At 36.0% G+C, this 20,622-nt stretch overlaps 1 protein-coding gene across 1 annotated transcript in view; it reads right to left on the bottom strand.

Moving 5' to 3' along the window:
- Positions 1-20,622, bottom strand: part of TTC27 (tetratricopeptide repeat domain 27) — a 114,542-nt gene that overhangs the window by 77,334 nt on the left and 16,586 nt on the right. The window contains 5 exon segments of the mRNA XM_026051175.1: positions 1,411-1,477; positions 10,933-11,045; positions 12,265-12,398; positions 16,734-16,898; positions 19,420-19,522. Coding sequence (XP_025906960.1) covers positions 1,411-1,477; positions 10,933-11,045; positions 12,265-12,398; positions 16,734-16,898; positions 19,420-19,522 — 582 coding nt within the window.

The following is a 20,622-nucleotide window of genomic DNA, read 5'->3' as shown; positions in this document are numbered from 1 at the left end:
ATCATCATGTCATTCCATTTAAAGAACAAAGGCTGTGCACAACTTAGTTGAAGAATCAGGTGTAATGTCTGTTTTCCCACCCAAGAATTATACAAATAATAGTGGTTAGTGTGAAAAATGGAGTGGGAAATATAAAAAGACTCTAAGTAGCTTGGAAATAAATTAGAGTGGGAAAAAGTTTATACAATGATTCAATTATAATATATATTATATTGACAACAAAGCCTGTCTTTTTTGCTGTAACAAGTTTATATACACAMACAATTGGAAAATTTATACATCTACATTAACACTAACATTTTTGTGTGGAAATTATGCTATAATTGTTTCAAAATATTTCCCATATATTAGAAGMTGTGCTTAACAACAGAACAATTTGGAAAAATCTGTCTGAAAATATTATGACAACTGCTGTAGGGACAAGACTATAGCTGATCTAAAATACCATAATGAAAATTTGCGTAAGAAGTTTAGTATTCACAATTCACAATTTTTCTCATTCAGATCTTACATTACTATGCCAGCACAGGGGCCAAAATGAGCATTACTTAAAAAAATATACATTCATCTACATAATAAAAAGATAAAATTGTTTTTAAATGGACTGAACTAGTGCCCATAATCTTTTTACATAACTACAAATGGCAGTGATAGAATCTAAGACTGAAATCATTGAGATTTTTGTTGAGATCCTATCTGCAACTCAAAGAAGAACTTTTAGCCGTTGCCTCTGCTGTGAAAAAAGTCTCAAATTGTAGAGCCAAAGCTGAAATCTAATATCGTGCAATCCCCTTCTTCACCTCAATAAACTACTACCGCAAGACCAAAGACAGAAGAGATCAAATAAAGAGGCAAACTACATTTAGTATTGCCAAAATAAAAGAGAGAGAGAAAATACCAATTAAAAAGATTCAAGGAATCTTTTAGAATTTACAGATTTTTTGGAGTTCGTGACAAATTAGCCATTGAACTGGGAAGAAACATGGAACATCTAACATTTAAACTGAATAAATCTGATAGAATAATGCTGCAATTCCTTTGAACTACACTTACAAAATACTCTTAGAACAACACTTCCAACACTAATTCAATATGCAAAGTTTGCTATTAAAGTTTTACTATTAGTTTATGATTAATATAGTTAATAAAAACTGTAATATGAAACCTATAACATGAATGCAGAAGTGTTCAGTACATGTTTTAGGTAAAAATCTGATCCTACACCTGGGTGACTCAAAAAGGGAATAACTTTCTTGAATAATATCTCGAAATGAGGAAAAAACCCTGACTACTAGAGGAAATTTGCTGTATAAATAGTTTCATGATTAGCATGGAGAGGCTATTGCTTGGTACTTAACTCAGATAGTAATTGCAAATATATTCAGTAARAAGTTCAGATAAGTTACTTACTGATGTAAAAGCCAGAAGTTCCTCTTCAGTTAATTTATGTATTGGATTGTTCTTTTGGAAGTCTATACTGTGAAAGAAAAGGAAAAATGAATACGAAATATTAACCTTCAGAATACTAGGTAGAATGTTTATCAAACTTGCAGAAATCTAAAGGATGTTCTGGAAAAGTGTTACTGTTACCATATGTGCTGAAGAAGGTCTAGACCCTGGAGCGGTTACAGATAAACGACCATTTCAAGAGACCAGAATATTTAGCTGCGTCCTTCCCAGTCCATTCTAAATTGAAATGTCTTACTTGGTTTAAGCTTGTAACAACTCCAGGTATCCTAAACAGCTTTAGRCCCACTCCTTGATTTAAGTGAAACATGTTTTCAGTTAAGATTCTATGACTAATTGAAGACAGATTCTACAAAAAAAGCCCTAGCGCTCAAAAAGCACTGAAGGGGAATCTCACTCCTCTCACTAATCGACCTTACCACTAACAMGGGGCACAAAAAAARCAAAAACAAAATAGACATGAAACAAAACAGGCAGAAATATCTTCAAGCAGCACAAAATGCAAATAGGTTACAATTCAAGTGCTCTACAATTATACTACAGAGCAGCAGTAGTTAGAACTTTATTCTTAGGCTTTTTATGTAGTTTTTGTAAAGAAAATGTTTCAGCTTTGCAGCAACTTTCAGTTCATAGGCAAAAAAATAAAGTATATATAAAAACTATTTAATAAAGTATTAATTGTTTTGATAGGTCACAAGTAGAAAATATATTACCTGTTTTACACTATCATGTGTAAAACAAGACAATTAAAAAAGCTATTTTACTTGCTGTTCTTATGTTCTCTACTTCAGAGAAAATATTTAGCCCTAAGGTAACTTTACTCTTCCTGCTTTATTAATTCTGCTATACATACACTCTGCAGTTACCTTTGCAGAAATAATAGACAATGATTTCGATAAAATACTATTACTATCCACATGGACAAGATACAGAGTAGAAGTTGCTTGTCCAAATCTCATTTATCCTTAAAGGGTCATGGTGAATGGAAGACAATTCTGAGGCGTCAAAAAAAGCAAGCATTACTCTTGTCTTCAAGAAGAGCAATGAGGATCTGGGGAACTACAGGTTGTTCGGCCTGGGAACTGGTGAAGCAAATCCTCCAGGAAGAAGTTTTCAGGCACATGAAGAGCCAGAAGGTGACTGGGAGTAGTCAGCACAGATCACAGGATAGAGCACTACTCAGAAAGCTCACAGGTCATTCCAAACTGGAAGGAACAGCCAATATACCAGAAAGCTGTGCCACCATTCAGAGGGACCTCAACAGGCTAGAGAAACGAGCACCGGGGAACCACATGAACTTTGACAAGAGTGCTGAGTGCTGGACATGGGAAGAATAACCCTTTACACAAGCACAGTCTAGGGGCTAGAGAGCAGCTTCACAGAGAAAGATCTAGGGGTGCTGGTGGAAGACAAGTGGAACATGAACCAGCAGCCAGTCTTGCCACTGAGGCCGTCAATGGCATCCTGGGCCGCATGAGAAGGAGCACTGAAAGCAAGTCGGGAGAGGTGCTGACTCCCCAACATGCAGCACTAGTGAGGCYGCACTCAAAGGCCATATTCTCTCCTGGATTCCCCAGGACAAGAGACATGGGCACCCTGGAGCGAGTCCAGCAAAGGGTCACAGAGATGAAGGAACCAGAACTTCTCTCAGACAAGCAGCTGAGAGATCTGGAATTGTTCAGTCAGGAGAAACAAGGGCTCTGGGACCTTATCTAGGATCTTAACATAGAGAAATACGAAATGAGGAGGAGTAAAGACAATTGACTTTTCTCAGTGGTACCAAGTGACAAGATAAGATACAATGAGCACAAACTGAAATATCGAAATTTCCTTTTAAACAAACTTTACTGCAAGGGTGCTAGAATACAAGGACAGGGTGCCCCTCAAGGCAGAATCTCCATCCATGGAAAGCTTGACTGAAGATGGCTCTGAACAACCTGCTACAGTTCACTCTGCTTGCAGCAGGGTGGGTGAAGAGGGCTCTGAAAAGCCCAATGCTAGCTGCTAGTATAAATATTTATAGTCAGTCTCATGAAAAACATGAGGAAGTCGATGTCATCAAACATTAGTCATTAATAAACATATGACTTCAGGTGAAAAATAGCAACAAATTTCTTTCCACTGCAAATAGGTAGTAACAACATCCCAATATTGTAACAAAGTCACCTCAGAAGTGAGGCAACCAAAATGTCTGAACGACCTATCAGCAGACTTTGAAATGCAGAGGTAAACCAATTGACAGGTACATTGAGACAAAACAAAGAGAAACTTCTCTTTCTGCAAACTAAAGTACATTGATTCAAGCAGAAAGTATTAATCCCTCACCTACTTATTTTATATAAAGATTTCTGTCATCACTTTCTGAATCTTATAGGTCCAGGTTTTACAGCTTGCAGCCAGTGATAAAGTTAAGTCTCTACACTGAATTTCTGTAACATCCAGATGGATGGCATAATGGTTTAAGATAATAATTAAGTACTGTCATGCAATCCTTGAAAGGTGGAAAAGTGAAATTAATGATGTCTCGTACTGAATCAGATGGAAATCAAAATTTGTATATTTAGAGGAGGAACAATAGTTTGTTTTTAAGCGTTTATAACAATTATACCAACTTTTGTCAGAATACATTATAAATATTTCACTTTCATGCGCTCTAYTCTGATATCAAGGATAGGCAGTTTACTCCAGAGCATACAGAATTTCAGAGGCTACAGTCAAAGTTGAATTTAGGAGCTGCTCACTGTAGGATCTACATCCAGATATCTTTTCATAACTCTAGGAAGCCCGCATCATTTACGTTTTTAAGTTTTTCTATCCAGTCTTGAATCCTGTCTCAGGAAAAGAGAGACAGAAATACACAGACACYGACTTTGAAAGCTTCACAATGATTCAGTGAAGACAAAGCCACAGAAATTGCAACAGTTAAAACTGACCATATTTTTGAGTAAGTTTTCCAAGTTCAGTCTATTAGACTAAATTGCATGTTTTCTACTTACATAACTTAGTACTTTGAAGTAATCGACCTGCAGCTCAAAAATGAAGGCATTTATTTCAATGAATGAGACAAAATGGATAATGTTAAACTACAGTTTTTATGGAATTCAAAAGTATAGCCAAATTGATAATCACATATATATCTCAAAGGGTATATACATTAAGAGGGATGACTATAAAAGCTGAAAACTACATGCAGGATATAAAAATAAATGGCAGGTAAAATGTCATAGGTAGCTGAGTGAGATAAGAGSAACTGGAGCGGGGCATTGCAGGATGGGTGAAGAGGTAACAGAAATGTAAAAAAGTGCATCTGGTCAAGCAAGCACTATAGGAAGAACTACACAAAAAAAAGTAGTGACCATTTCTACTCAAGCAGCAACTCTCAGACATAGCAGTTGCATGGAAATATCAATGCCAGACAGCACTTAGAAAGACAAAGCGTCAGGAATTAACTGATCAATGAATAGAGAACAGAATACTACTAAAAATTTAAAGCCTATATAAAACCCCACATATGGCCTTTATCTTCCCAACTACGAAAAGTATATGCTGTTTTGGGCCACTTCTTTTAAAAGAAGCAGTAATTCAGAACTGGAAAAGGTTCAGAAAGATACAGTAAGAATGATCAAAGACATAAAGCCTTCTATGAGGGGAATGACCAAATAGATTAGAACTAAACAAGGAGGGACGCTCCAGTGGTTCTCAAAATTGTTAGCAAAATTAAGGCAGCATTTAGAGACTAACAGCTCATGTCTTCCTATGGAAGAGCTGGAGGTAACTAAAGCTGTGGGAAACCAAAACTAACAGGAGATGATTTTTTGAACAACAGACAAGGTTTGTAGACAAGCATATTTGCCAGAGACGCTCCAGTTGTGAGATGTCTATAGAGGTTCGAAAGAAAACTGAACTGAGCTAGATGTCTGGAGACAACCTAGTTTTGGTTTGCTTATGTCTCCTCACACATTACTTCTCTGCAAGTGAGGACTAWACAAATTAAAGATCTTTGCTTAACTATTTAACTACCTTCCTCTTAAACAGAGATGATCAAGAACAACAGATCAGATTTTCCACATAAAAGAATAAGCATTTGTTCCATTTCTATGCAGATATCCTGGCTTTGGTAATCTGGGGAATGAAAAAGGCCCACACCCAACAACCTGACCACTTTACAAGCATTTTCTAAGTTTTGCAAAGACATTCAAATGACTAATATTTCTTAGGCAAGCATCTCGAACAGCGAGCTAGAAAATTAGTTTCCCAAGTGGAATCTCTTCACACAGCTATATGGATTCAATACAGCCATATACTTCATAGAAATGACTTCAGACAGCCATTAACTGACCATGGTGAGATCATTATAGGGTCTGGCACTGTAATTGGTTTGTTCCTTCAAACAAAATTATACTTATATGAGATGTTTGTGAAGGTGGGTCAGAGTGTCATCAAGTATTTAACAGAAAAATCATCACCTTTAAAAACTCTAAAATTATTTCACAGCTTTTACAGAATCACAAAATAGTTAGCGTTGGCAGGCMWGCTCTGGACATTATGCRGTCCAACCCCCACGGCTCCGGAGGGTTACCTGGAGCATTTTACCCGGGATTGTATCCAGAAAGATTTTGAATAGCTGCAAGSAAGGAGACTCCACAACCTCTTTGGGCAAYCTACACCAGCACTCAGCCACCTTCACAGTAAAAAAGCTTTTCCTCATGTTCACACTGACCTGCCTGTGTCTCACTTCGTGCCCATTGCYTCTTGTCTTGTTACTGGAAACTATTAAGAAGAGTCTGGTCCTGTCATCTTTGCATTCTTCCTTCAGATATTTATATACATTGGTAAGATTCTGCTCCTTAACACAGTCAAGTCTCATCTTCCCTAGGCTGAGCACTCCCAGGTCTCTGCCTCTCCTCATCTGAGAGAGGCTTTATTATCTTTAGTAGCTCTCCACTGGATTGGACTCATTCCAGTGGCTCCATGTCTCCCTTCTACAGGGGAGCCCAGAAACAAGATAAAGCATAAGCTTTGGCCATCCAGTTAATTTTGCATAACCTCTTCCACCTCAACAGCTTGGAAGAAGGAATACTTTCTAATTATTAGCAATAAAGGAGCTCACTGATGCATACAGGTTCATTATTGTGAAGAACTTCAGCCAACTTCACACTGCTTGGGCAGCAGTTACCTCATAGAAATCACCTGCTTATTATAAAAAGCAAMTGAAATGCAACCATATGTCTCATTTCCTGTTCCTGATACAGGAGCATTACATACATGAAGGAAATAAAATAATCTTGCCTAGGGGAATAAAGGGAGATAATAGAAAACAAAACACAGTTGCTTACCAGCTTTTGCCTTGTACTTCTGATACGAGCTACACGGCATGTGTGACCTTACTGTAAGGCATGCACAAAGGCAGCAATGACATATCTCAATCAGCACACCACACAATCAGCACACCTCACAACTTCAAAAGATGTAAAATATAGGCATTTAACTTCAGTAACCATCTAGGTTTCATTCACAGTCTGGGAAAAGATGAGTATATGCAGAGAGTGAGTTGATCCATTCTRAAGTGCATGTCTGAAGTGGAATGAATCATGCTCTGCAGGTGCCCATCTCCCCACTGACTAGAGACAACCATCTAAGATTAAGGTGGCTCAMGGTCTTCATATCTCATTTATCCATTATGTTTGCCAAAATGTGTACTGAGATTTTTAATTTAGTTGCTCAATTGATACAGCTCATACACAGTAATTTTGATTAAAAATCCTTCAATCCTAAGGCTATTTAGTGTTGATGCAGCTGTTTCAAAAATACTTCTACAGTTTATTTTGTGAACTCAGTAATATTATTACAAAGTTTATTATTCTATAATAAAAGTAGTTTCCTGTCACTTTCCTTATCAGCTGGAGACATCAGCTGCTGAGGACATTCTAAGAGCAACATAAGTTCTGTTGCTTCTGAGTAATGAGAGAAAATTGCTCATAGCATTTTGGTATCTATAATTGTTTATTGTTTATAATATACATATGTTATATTATCTATATAATACTGTTATAATTGTTTACCATAAACATTAATTCATATACTGACCTATTCTTGTTGACTATGTGTTATGGTTATTTATCAGGACTTAAACATCTTTTTCCATCAGTCTCTGAAAGTTTGGTTCTAGGCTTTATATAATTTTTGACCTAACAGCTTAACTATTGTATTAAAAAAGACATCATGTTTAGTCACTCTCATATAAAATAACTGAGAAGAGATGATGATGATGATGAATCAGATGATGCCTCTGCACTTCTAGGAATTTCTTTTAAGATTCCCTTTATGCTACAAGACTGTTGCAATAAGATATTCTCAAGAGGCTTTCTTCCTAGAAAAGAAAKAGACCCTATTCAGACCTTGGAAAGTGGAATAGATGTCTCACTAGACTAGACAGACATCTTTTTCACTCTGTTTTATTTCTTACTATAAAAYGCAATTATTCTTTTCCTTTAGATCCAGTTCCTCAGACTGTTCAGTATTTGGAAGAGAAACGATTCTAAGAAGTGAAGGCCAAACACTTGAAACTACGTTCTTCCATTTAGTGGTAAGACAAGGCTCAGATGACACAAAACATAAGGTGAAAAGTGAAAAAGCAAGTATCAAGAAACTAGTTGTGCCTCAAGGCGAATGAGACTGTAGATGGGCATCTTACTAACTAATCAAGCTTCAATTAGGACAGTAATTCAAGCAAGAGTTCAGTATATCTAAAACAGTTTTGCAATAGAGGCAGATAGAACAGGTGTCACAGAATTGGCTAAGTACCATTTAAAATGCTGCATTTCCATATAAATAGCTCATAAAGTTGTTCTTTCCTTACATCTATGTAACAGAAGCCTAGAAAAAAAACAAAATCAATTTGGGAGTATACACAGTTACAAGACAGCTTAAACTTACTGCATAAGATGTTGCTTGGGTTTTTGCTGGTGTGAACAATGGTATGAGACATTTTAATACTTTGAAAGATATTTTTTATAAGCTCTTAAAGTAGTATTAGAGAAGAAAATATTTGTGATGATAGCATAACAACATTTTATTTGGCCAGCTAATGATTGTAATCTATCCAAAAGGAAACTTTTCACAGCAGGAAACACTGGTGTAATCAGGTAATTCTGAAGCATCTCAGGCCATAAAGGCCTTTTCAGTAACTACCATTTTCATATTCTTTCAATACTTTGCTACTGCCAAAGTTTGAGAAGTGTCTCATTTAAATACTATCACCAAATGCTTTAACTACAAATTTCTTGAAAGTTAACATGCTAATAGGTGATATACATACCAAGGGCTGGCAAGCTAAGTCTGAATACCAAATARGATACAGTCCTTCTGATTAAGTCTCCACACAAGAAGATTTCTCAAAGCTTAAGATTCTACTAACAATTATGGAACATAGTTGAATATCAAGTTTTGGCTTCATCTATGACTGAAATCGTTTCAATTGCTTAACGTTATTCTACCTACTGAATGGCATTCACCACTCCTATGGGGAAGAAACATTGAAAATATTTGTTTCCTGCCCCGCCCCCGTCCTTCTTAAATAAGTTTATTGTCTCGAGCATTGCCTAACCTACCTGCCATTGAATCATAATATAGACACACACACACACACAGCCAACAGCCAGGATGGTTTCTAGCCCATTATACACAGCATGACAGAGATAGCTTCAAAGTGACACACTGTGGTCAGGAAACCTACTGGGCAGCCAGCAAATGTGAAATACAAATCTCTTTTGACAGAATACTGAGAAACACTAGCATGCAAGTTAAAACTTCCTTGGAAAGGGTGTAGGGCAAAGGCACAATATTGTTTAAAAAGAAAGTACATGCAAAATGCTTGTCAGGAAGTGAGAGAAATTTTGGGACAGGGCGACTAGAAATGACTGAGCCAAGAATGAATGTCAACCACACTCCCTTTGTCCTCTAACTGGATCTAGATGTGGCCTTGAAAACAATTCAAATTAAGTCTTTGGAAACACAAAGCCGCAGTACATGCTCTGCTCCTGCCTTCTCGCCTGCAGTGGGTGGGCTGAACCGTTCAAGGGCACAGCTGAGGCCACAGATGTCTAGTTTCACATTCAGCTCTAAAACCAGTATTAATTCAACACATTCTATTTAAATTCAATAAATTCAGTTTAAAACCAATATTAATAAAATTAATGAATTTTATAAAACTAAGTGTCCGGACGTTCAGAAACTGCAGTCTGCAAAATGGGCACGTGAAAGGAGACCACTTTCCACTAGTGCCTCTCCCTGCACAAGGAGACAAAGARCTGAAAGGTTTTGCAAATAGGGTTGGGGGAAAGAAATTTCATAATTGCACTGCAAGGCAGGCAAAACAAACAAAAACCCCAAAACAAAACACACACAGCAAAAGAATTACTGCCAAATTCTGTTGTTAACCTACATCCCCAAGTTCTCTCACGGGTCCATTCAGTGACAACACACTTTAAACACTGAAGTAGAACTGCAACTGCTGCCACCCTATCACAAGGAYAAGTCTAACAGGCACATGCCTATTCGTGTACCTTTACAGAGAAGGTCTGGGACTGAGGAGCTAGAAAGCTTTTTGTTCTGCTCCTGGCCACCTTCTGGCTTGTGTAAGAACGTTCATCAGTACTTGCACATCATTTCGTGCTTTCCCCATCAATTTACAACTTATGGATCAGCAAAGCGCTTTGAGAATTACAAATGATGGATACTCTAATAGAGGTAACTATTCTTACTTCACCACTACTCTTCCTACTTTTGAAGGAATCACACACAAAAATTGTATGACAATTGGAATTAGCTAAAAGAACTAGTGGAAAAAGAGATATTTTGTAATAGTAAACTATAGATTAATTGGAAACTGGCTTATAATTCCAAAACCTCAAGTTCTATTTTGCTGCTTTGTGTCCTTTCCAAAATCCACGTAGCATAAAAGTTTTGAAAATGAAGAAAAATCAACTTAGGTGCAAAACTATGGGAACTTTGTGCTACTGCTTTAACTAGCAAAAGCCATGGTTGAACTCAGCAGCGGAGGGTGGTGGGTTTTTTTTTGTTTTGTTTTGTTTTGTTTTTGTTTTTTTGAGACATTAGGTTGATCCTTATACAAGGCTGACATTGTAGGTTCTGACTTTAACCAAATACCATCATTACATGATAACTAAACATTTGACACTTGAAAGATGATTAAACAGAGACATATGACAAGAAGCTTTTCCAGGATAAAAGAATGATATTAATGAAACATAGCTGAAAATCCAAACCAGACATTCATTTTTCATTCTGAGAAAATYGAAAATTGAATCCATGCATAATGAAAATTTCTTAGCTTAAGAGTCAGTCCAACTATACAATAGGGAAGGAAAGAAGAAAAAGTTCAACTTGTCAGYGTGCTATTTTTTATTGGAAAGCTTCAACTAATTTCCTAGTAACTTAACTTACCAAATTCCAAGGATTACTGCAAGCTCTTCTGCACACAAATCAGGCAGCTGGTACTGATCAGCATCTGCTAATTTTATCTCATTTAGCACTGTATCATCATCTAAATCACAATTCTGTTAGAGAATGGAAAAAMTGCTTTAGAATAGAATGGCCAAAGTGACAGAAATAGTTGCAGAGAAATTTTGATAACTTAAAATATGRAAAAATACAGACTTGTCTGCAGAAAGGTTTACAACACCAAATTGTTTACATAAAAATACCAAATTGAAAGTAATTTTTCATAACCTTCCAACAACTAGAGAAAAGTATACAATATTTCCTTCAGGAAATCAAAACATGCAAACTATATATATATCTAGATATAGATATATATATCTATACATATACATACACGGGATATAAAAAGTCCACTAAGAACATTCTATCATATCATTTTTACTGGGGTAGGTAGCACTTCAAATCTATAACCAAGTCTGACATATCCATCATGTGACTTCTCTTGAGCTATTACTATCCTTAAGTAGCTTTTTATACACACACACATATATTTTTTTCCCCCCTAATCACAGCTGCAAATCAAAGCTACAATAGTTTCCTAAAATATTTACACGTTAAAACTAGAAAAAATTAGAGAGAAATCAAACTATTATGCATAAGATGCCTCTTCCACCTGAAAGTCTATCTAGTCAAAAGCTTTTTGTAAAGTCTGTCCCACCTAAAGATTGAATTTTGGACCATATGGTACTATTTTCTCTTCAACTTATTCAGCAAGTCAAAAAAAATCCAAATACTAACAAGAAAATACCCTTGCAAAGAGAATGTCTTCCCAAAGGGGTTCAGTGGTTATTAGTCCATTCATAATGGAAGCTTTCAGGCACACCCTTCGGATTAGCAGGGCAGAGTGATAATTTCCATGCCTATAGCATTAGGCCAGTTTCCTGCTCTGTTCCTACACCTGTCTGTCAGTCTTGAGGAGTCTGCARACTCATGTGATGCCTTGCAGGCTATCTAGAAGAAAAAAGGCTCTCATCTCCTTTCCCAGTTCACTGATTCTTAGTAGAAATAAACAGACTTTGAAAGCTCACCCTTGCAAGCATGCTCCTAGGTGAGTAGCCACATACATCTTGCAGACAGCAAAATGGGTGCCCTTTACTATTAGTCTAAGGACTGCCTACTTTATTCAAAAACTTTCAGAAATTATGCATGAGCTTCTAGGTCTCTCACTTCCCCCTTGCAAACACCAAGAAAGGATTTGAAATGTTTTCATTAAAGTAATTAAAAAACCCAAATGGATTTTAAGAATTTAAAAAACAATTCTTCTCAGATACATACCATTGTTAAGTTTTTTAGAGGAGTAGGTGCTGGACTTAGTTCACTGTGAGGAAGGGATTCATCTGTCCTCTGGACATCCAGTACAAGCTGTGCAACGTAYTTTTCCTGAAACCGTGTTCTTTTCCCCAAAGCACCTACAGAGAGTTGATAGAAATTACTGACTACAAAATAAATACTGGCTATAAAATAATAATTCTACCATATACCAGAACTGTTTATAAAATGCAAAAGAAAAACACTGAATTAACCTGTTAGATTCAGGAGTGACTTAACTTTGCTTCATCTCCTTCTAATGGAATGTTTCCTCCCTTTCCTCCCTGGAGTTAAACAAGTTCTCCATGACCTTACATATTGTCTCTTGAAAACCCATAATCACCAAATTTCTGATTTTTAACCAGTAAGTCATTGAAAACAGTTGTTCAACTTGCTTTCTAAAAGAAATTCATAGCACAGAAACATATAAGCAAGTGAAGATCCCATAATACCTTAAAATGGACAAAGTTCTCAAATAGAAACAATTAAACCATATGAAATCTTAAAATGGGCATCAACATTTTAAAAAAGGATTAGCTTTTCAAGTTAAATCTCCGGGCATTTGAAGATCTGACTGCCTCTATGGAAGTTATAGATGGGTAGAATATTCAGAAAATATGGTCAGGATGAAAATATACTCAAAAGTCACATTAACTTCTACAGGTACATCAGTTGGTAGCAACAAGAAATAAATGAATGGTTAGAGAGTAGGCAGGGAGGACAGACTGAAGAAAAATGAGAGGAAAATTTTTTAGTTTTCTATTATTTCCATATTTTTTCTACCCCTTTTATCTGRATTTTGTTACACTAACTAGATAGACAGTACAGATTTATCTTCGGAAAAATTCTTTGCTCAGCATTACTGTAGTTCACATAACTAGTTTTAATGGAGATGACATTTTCTAAAGTACATATTTTCTAAATTATATTTTACAGCTACAGGCCATCATTTTAAATATTTCAAAACTTTAGGGGTCACAGAAATGCCACTGCCATAATCGAGCATATAAGATCCTGTGAAACAGCCATGGGAGAGTGAAGCAACAACCCAACACACACAGTCTGCTGCATTAATCAATGCTCAGAATACACAATGCAAAAGTCATCATCATTTTGTTTCTTCAGTTCTTTATTAGACACTCAGACAACTTTTATTAACTTTTAGCATGGCAATTCATCAGGAGGACATTTACCCCAAATTGAAAAGGAAAACATAGCTGTGCTTCCTCTGCTAGCAGCCTCTTTCCAAGCTGCAGTCAAAAAGAAAAATCAAAGGGCAATTTCAGAACAGCAACATAAAACACACAGAATCTTAACTACAGAAAAAATAAATTAACAACTGCTCCATAACAGCTGCGGATCTCCTTGCTTACTATTATACAACGCTCAGGTAACGAGAGCTGTGAAGGCTTAAGTATGGAGAAAAGAATGAATATTGACCCACTGTTAGTTTTGCAGAGCCAGATGAAACTCATACGAACAGGTTTCAACTTCATTATTGCTTTAAAAATTTGTGGAGCATAAAAACTCTGAAGCAGAGATGAATAACTGCTCATGTGCTAAGAAATAAGGGCCAGAGGATGAGGCTACTGCCAGTAAGAGTCACCCGACACAGACAGGGAAGTATCAGGCACTCATTCCCATCTCCCTTTCTCCCTGTAGGTGGAAGAGGGCAGTAGGAAAAACAGCAACTACACCAATTTTTCTTCTGCCACCATCACTTTTAATGAGTCCTGCTTTAAGAGCTTATGAAGTGAAAGAGGCTTTTGAAATATCTTAATTACAAGACAGTCAATAAAGAGAGCAGAGTACTGWGTAAGGATTCATACCAATCATGCACGGTAGCACTTGGGTTTTATTAAAATGGAGAATTAAGTCATTACACTGTAATTCAGATCCTATTATGCCTTACTGCTCAACAGCTGAATAAAACATTTACAAAGCCTATCTAGTGCCAACRAACTATTAGCATTACATATTATCTTCCAGAAGCTGCCCTATGTTTATGCCTGAGACTTTCCTCATTTTTCTTCAGCTGATTACAAGATAAAATATTTTTGTATTATGTTATGTGAACTACAGTAACACACACAAAAGCATGCATATTCAAGGCTGAAAAGAAATTTGCTTTACATCACCACCAGTTTTCACAAGAGAAACAGACAGYATTATCAGCAGAGACTTTCTCTCCCATATTGAGAGTCCCCAGGCCTTCCTGGACATGAACAAAAAACTGACACTTTGAGGATCTCAGTTAGCATTATTATCCTYGAGACCTGTTTGTCTTAATTTATTTCAGATTACCATCTTCATTTCAGAAAGTTTGTATGTAAAAAGGAGCACAATCGTTTATTTTACTTGAAATTCTTCTGTAGAGCTACCCATGTTTGTGACTCACTGAAAAATATACAGAAATAATATGCAGATCTACATGCAGATCTACAAAATCAAATTTGCGCTCATTTGATTGAGCACAAATCAAAACAGCAGCAAGCTTAGTACTCAAACCTTCAAGTACTATTTAATGACACATTCCTGAATTATCTTAAAAATTATATTCAATTCTACCACTTAGCAAAACCTCTTACTAGCAGAATATGATCATTAAAGAACAAATATCCTCCCCTAAAAAGGGATATCTTCCAAAAGCCTTAAAAATATCTTTGTGGGAGGCTGAGGTTTTACATTAAAACAAAGTCTTTCTTTATGATGCAATATTCCACTTAGCCAAACTCATTTGACATACGTATTTTGTCTTGAATGCCAACAATTCCCAAATGTTCATTTYGCCTTCAGGTTAGACAGCATTCCTAACCATTCTAATAGATTTATGGAGATAAATCACARAAATTGCAGGAGTTCACAACAGCATTTTTCTAGGAGACCACATTACCAGGGTCTCTCTCTGGGACCAGCATAACTTCTTGATAGAGTAACCAAAACCCCAAACCCTTCCATGGCATCCAACTTCATTTTTTTCTAGTGAAAAACAGCTTTTTTTTCCCCCCTAGGTTAGAGCTATKCATTAGAAATCTGTAAGTCTCTTTTAAAGAAAAGACAACAGAGCTGTAAAAACAACGAACAACAGTTAACAATCACCTGCCTCTTTGATCTTACTTGTTCTTGATTTTTTTTCCAGTTTAAGTATCAGTAGAAGCACTTTAATAAATACTATAAATACTTTAAATACTATTTAAAAAACAAAAGCAACTTACAATACCAATTTTGTAGTACATGTCACAAGTTTAACATCAGCTTAATTCAAAAAAGCACAAAGCAGCTACTGCACTGGTTTAAAAATGCCTTTTTCAGACATTCAAAACTTCAGTGAATTTTTGGTTACAAGTTGCTTAATTCTCAAAGGAAATTCTGAAACATACAATCTTCAATATCTCACCCCTATCGGCAGAGAGTACTGTCTTATTCTGCCAAAGCATGAAAGATGAGTAGGATCAATTGAAAAGCATGGAATTCACTCAAATCTGTGGAAATTGTTAATTTTTGAAGGAATGAGTATGAAGCATCAGTCTTCTACATTTTTATTTAAGTATTAAACAAACCGATGTTATACGAAGGGACAGCTGCAGCTCCAATCTAAATAGGTAGGACTGCGTAGCCCTATGAGATAAGGGGGGTGTAATTAGTAAGGAGGCTATAATTTCAGTCCTGAAGTTAGAAGTTCAGTTAACATATCTGCAGTCCTAACTTGCTAACAAGAACATAAAGAAAACTTGACAAAATGTTTTTACATTTCTGAGACTGGAGTAGGGAGAAAAAAAAAAGGCAGGGTCATGCTGGAAACTAAGCCATAACCACCCCACATCTTTATGTATAATTTCAATAGCAATTGCAAGAGCAGGAATCTGATCTGACTCCAAATTAGTTCTCTCTTATGTCTGAAAATATAATTATGAAGTCTCCATAGTAACTGAATCCTTGATACATCGGTTGGTTAGAAAATTGACTTCTCACTTAAATCTTGTGGTAACAGCAGTCCTGAATGTGCCTTTTAAATGCCATTCACATGGAATAGATTTGGAGTAGCATCTCAAAAGGTAAAAGTGGCACCAAATCATCACAGACTTTCTTGCAATTGTCTCAGAAGGAAAAAAATTTACTCATGACTACAGATCGTGACCAGACTGAGCTAACTAGAACTACAATTTAGTAATTTACTAAAATATGACAAGGAAGGATCATAGTCATATTCCTTTGAATTAGATGCTATCTGCGCACTTGCAGTGTGACATTGTTACTACATGGAATATTTATTTTCCAAGCAATGTTAATTCAGAAAAAACAAATAAGTAGGAATTGTTGAGAGAAATGGATTTTCAAATTATATTCTTAGATATGTAAAAACTAAAGCAGAGAGTAAAGTAGTCCTATTCAACCTTTTCAGTAGGCCTTCAGTAAGCCTTGCAAGCAAAACTTACCTGTCAGATTGATCTGCAGTTTGGTTGTGTCTTTTGCTGTACTGAAACATTGCTTCGCTTTTTTATACTCGTAGTAATACAGAAATGTGTAGGCACATTCAAGATTGAACTGAACTTGTAAATGCCAGCTTTCTGCACCTGTGAACAAATTTTCTGCTTCTGTCACTATAAATTAAACAAAAAAGAAGTTAGAAACACTCTAGGTAAATATTCAAAACATACCAACTTACAAACATGAATCCAATGTTGTTACATTTAAAGCAGATCTGTTGCTCTATRATCCTCTACCCATCTAAAAATAAACAGTGTATAAAATATGCTACATTTGAAATTCTGTAAATAAGAAATATTACTAGGATAATCACAAAGAAAGAAATATCACATTAATTTTCTCTTGCGTTTTCCTATCAAGCTGAGTCTTGCCAGAAATAAACAACACTAATTATCTAAGACCTACTAAAGAACGGAGGAACTTAGMAAACAGTGAGCAGAGGTAAAAAATTCCTCTTTGATTAGAAGACTTAAAATGAGAGAAATTGGCTTGCGAATTGAGCAATGAAATGGGATGTAGGAGTAGTTTCATTTTTAACAATTACTGGCTTGCTGAGTCATGAGGAACACCTTATCTCAACAAGAAAAATATCTCGCTACAGCAGCCCAAAGTCTTTTCTAAGCGATTTGATATTTTCTAATTAAATTAAGCAGTTTGTGTTTATTATTTTTAAAGAAGCTTGCCCCACCCCCCTTTAAGCTTTTTATTTATTAGTTAGAAAAGGTTTATATAATATAATCTTAAGTTTATAGCACCTGCCTAGAAAGATGGCTCAATATTAAAAAAACTGTGCTATTAAAGAGCAAAAATGCTTTATCCAGACTAGTAAAAAGCCTTAYTATATGAAGAAAAAAAATTGCCATGAATTTTTAAAAAGACCCTAACATTAAATTTAGAGATTGCCACTCCTCTCTAAATTGAACATATTTTATTAAACCTCGTAAGCAAGGAGGTTCCCCTTGCCCCTCATTTACATGGATACATCTTGTGAACTCTCAAACACGTTATTTCAAAACTGAGAAAAGTTAGTTGAGCACTAACATSACATCTAGGTAGCATACACTGTCTGCAAAGCACCTGACACGTTTAATATTTTTGTCCATACTTAAAGACATTTTAAGAGAATGATTCACACAGGACTATAAAGCAACTGAAGCTCTAGCAAAAGCTATTTAACTCTTTTTTTCTAAGAAAGATTTCTGATAAATAATTTTGTAAATGGTTTTGTATGTCTGTCATATTGTGAGCTTTCAAAACTCCACATAATGTTACTCTGATAGTTTCCAAAATGTCAATTTTGCAGACACATTAACTTCTTATGATGCTGCAAACAAAAACCTGCCTCAGTTTTATACTAAAACACACATATACATTTGTATTGATTCCTTAGCATTTAGTTCCTCAAACTGATCTAAGGGGCTGTTGTCAATGCAGTTAAGCCTATGAGGCATTGAACATGCAGACACACAAGTGAAAATATCACAATAAGGCAACTTCGACTAAGTAATATTGATTCAATTTCAAGGAAAAAAGTCACAAGCATACATTACTTCCTGATTTTCAGTAGCTAACAAGTTTCAATGACCTGAATATAAAACTATTAGAAACATATGCCAAAACCATACATGTTTACAGTGACAAGTCAGAGAAGAGTATCAATCTTTTTTTGATTAATCAGCTTTTTAAACATTCACTGAGGTTATGACAACTAAAACCCACAATTGCTTAGAAATTTCCAATGAAATCCTCTCCACAGATTCATTACTGCAGTAATAGTGTCTTCATTGCCCAATCAGAAGTTTTTCCAAGAAAAAAAAAAAACTATTTCTGTTTCGGAAATCATTTGCATGGCTTGAACCCGTATATAATTCAAATCAAAAGAGCTCCTTTACGATGGTGGAATTGCAGAAGAGCATTTAAAGTGGCCTTTTATGTGTCATGCAGAACACAAACAGAAATCATTTCTAAACGCAAAGTTTCATAAAAACACCTGGTTCAAAACTTCCRGCTTATGAAACTGAAGAAAAATCTTCAGCTAGTAAATTAACTGATGAGGTACCAATATGCATAAAAGCTGTCTTCTTTTCAGCTGTATCAGTGGTTCCTCTCAAAAGAAAAATCCCAAGTAAAATGCCAAATATTCCATTAACGTTCCAMATTGTACTTTCATGAATGTCAATATTTTATAACTTAATGCTATCTATTCTCCTCAACACAGAACTTAGAGGTAACCAGCRTCAAAATTTAGATGGAGATGAAACAGGAAAAAAGTTTATCTCCCTCAAAGATGGAGAGCAGTGACATTCCCCTTTCAAACCTAAATAATATCAGTGAAATCAGAAAGGAAAACTACACAAAATGCCTTCAGTTAATTTATCACAAGGTAACCTGTGCTATATGCATGGCAGGGGAATCTTTGCCTGCGATCAGATATTCCTGGCTTCATCTCGCAGGTGTCATACACATCCATCTCAATTCAAATGAATTCTTCTTCTGCTCTTTCTCTCTTCTAGTCCTTTTSTACCTAGTTACATAAGGACCTGATAAGCTTCACATTGCTTAAAAACACCCTCCCTCACAGAGCACTAAACAAGAGGTGCTGCAGACTCACAAACTAAGTAATTAGAAACATACCTTGTTTTATACAGGTCTGGGCAAGAGTAAATAGCTCAGGTGATCGCTCTTCTAACAACTGCTGGTGAATATTCACACATCTTAGAGTCCACCACCACAAAGTCTGAAAGGAAGCAAAGATACTTTAAATGAATAACAATTTTAAAAATATTGGTTTTACATGAAATATAAAACCAGCTACAACAGCAAAAGTGTTTTAATGTAGCATAAAGGTGTGCATATTCAAGCAGCTCTGCTGCACTCTAACAGAGACAGATAAGYTCCACCCCCTCCGTTAATTTCTCTAGGTGCTGTGAATCCTGCAAACCCTGAGGATCAAAACCTACACAAGAAAGAAATGCTACACGTAATAGATAAAAGAAATGTTTTGAACCAGCCACTCTTTCTCTCCCTCCTACTTCTCGTAACAGAAAGAAACAAAACTGTTCCTTACTTTACATCTTCGTCACATTCAGGATTTTGATAGGCAGCCATCAYCTCACTCTTCAGTCATCCTCCCAGACTAAGGAGTCCTGGACTCCTCCCCARGCAGTCTTTGTATGAAAGTCATTCTGTATCTCTGAKAGAAAKAGACCTTACACTGGATACAGTGCTGGCCTTGCCTTCTGTGCACTTTTTCCTCTTCTATTTAACCATTTTGGATCTCTTTATGCAGGGTAAAAGGAAGACTGAGACAGATGAAAGAGAACCAGATGTATACATACTTCTATACAACACTTTTCCACCCGTTATTCCTTCGATTATAATCTAAGTTCAAAAATTTCCTTTAATAATTACTACCACTCATTTTTTTTCTAAGTGCTGCTAAATATTAAGTTAATGTTTCTACAGATTTAAGATAACCCAGCACCTCCTCCTGAGTGGAAATGGGTTCACAATCTGTCACCATACAAATTTTTCTCCACATACATCACTATGTACATGAAATGTCATTTGCCAGTGTGTTGCCTCTTCCCTCTGCCTCTGAGAGATTAAAGATGCAAGTGCACGTTCTGATAAAATGACTAATCCACAGTAATAATAAAAGGCACATACRGGGGCACTAGTGTCTTGACCTGCAGCTTGCTCAGAAATTTCTGTCAGAGCTTTGACCTGGACTGATGAGTAAGTGACATTCTCACTTTCTTCTCTGCTTTGAAGGACACAGTCTTGTGAACTCTTTCTACTAAAAAGGCAACTACCTTTAAGTCATTTCCATAGAAA

The sequence above is a fragment of the Nothoprocta perdicaria genome, unplaced genomic scaffold (genome assembly GCF_003342845.1).
Source record: "Nothoprocta perdicaria isolate Ctin4 unplaced genomic scaffold, notPer1 scaffold_73, whole genome shotgun sequence".
Classification (NCBI taxonomy): Eukaryota; Metazoa; Chordata; class Aves; order Tinamiformes; family Tinamidae; genus Nothoprocta; species Nothoprocta perdicaria.
Note: the sequence above shows the minus strand (reverse complement) of the source record. Positions and strands in the feature narration are given on the sequence as shown.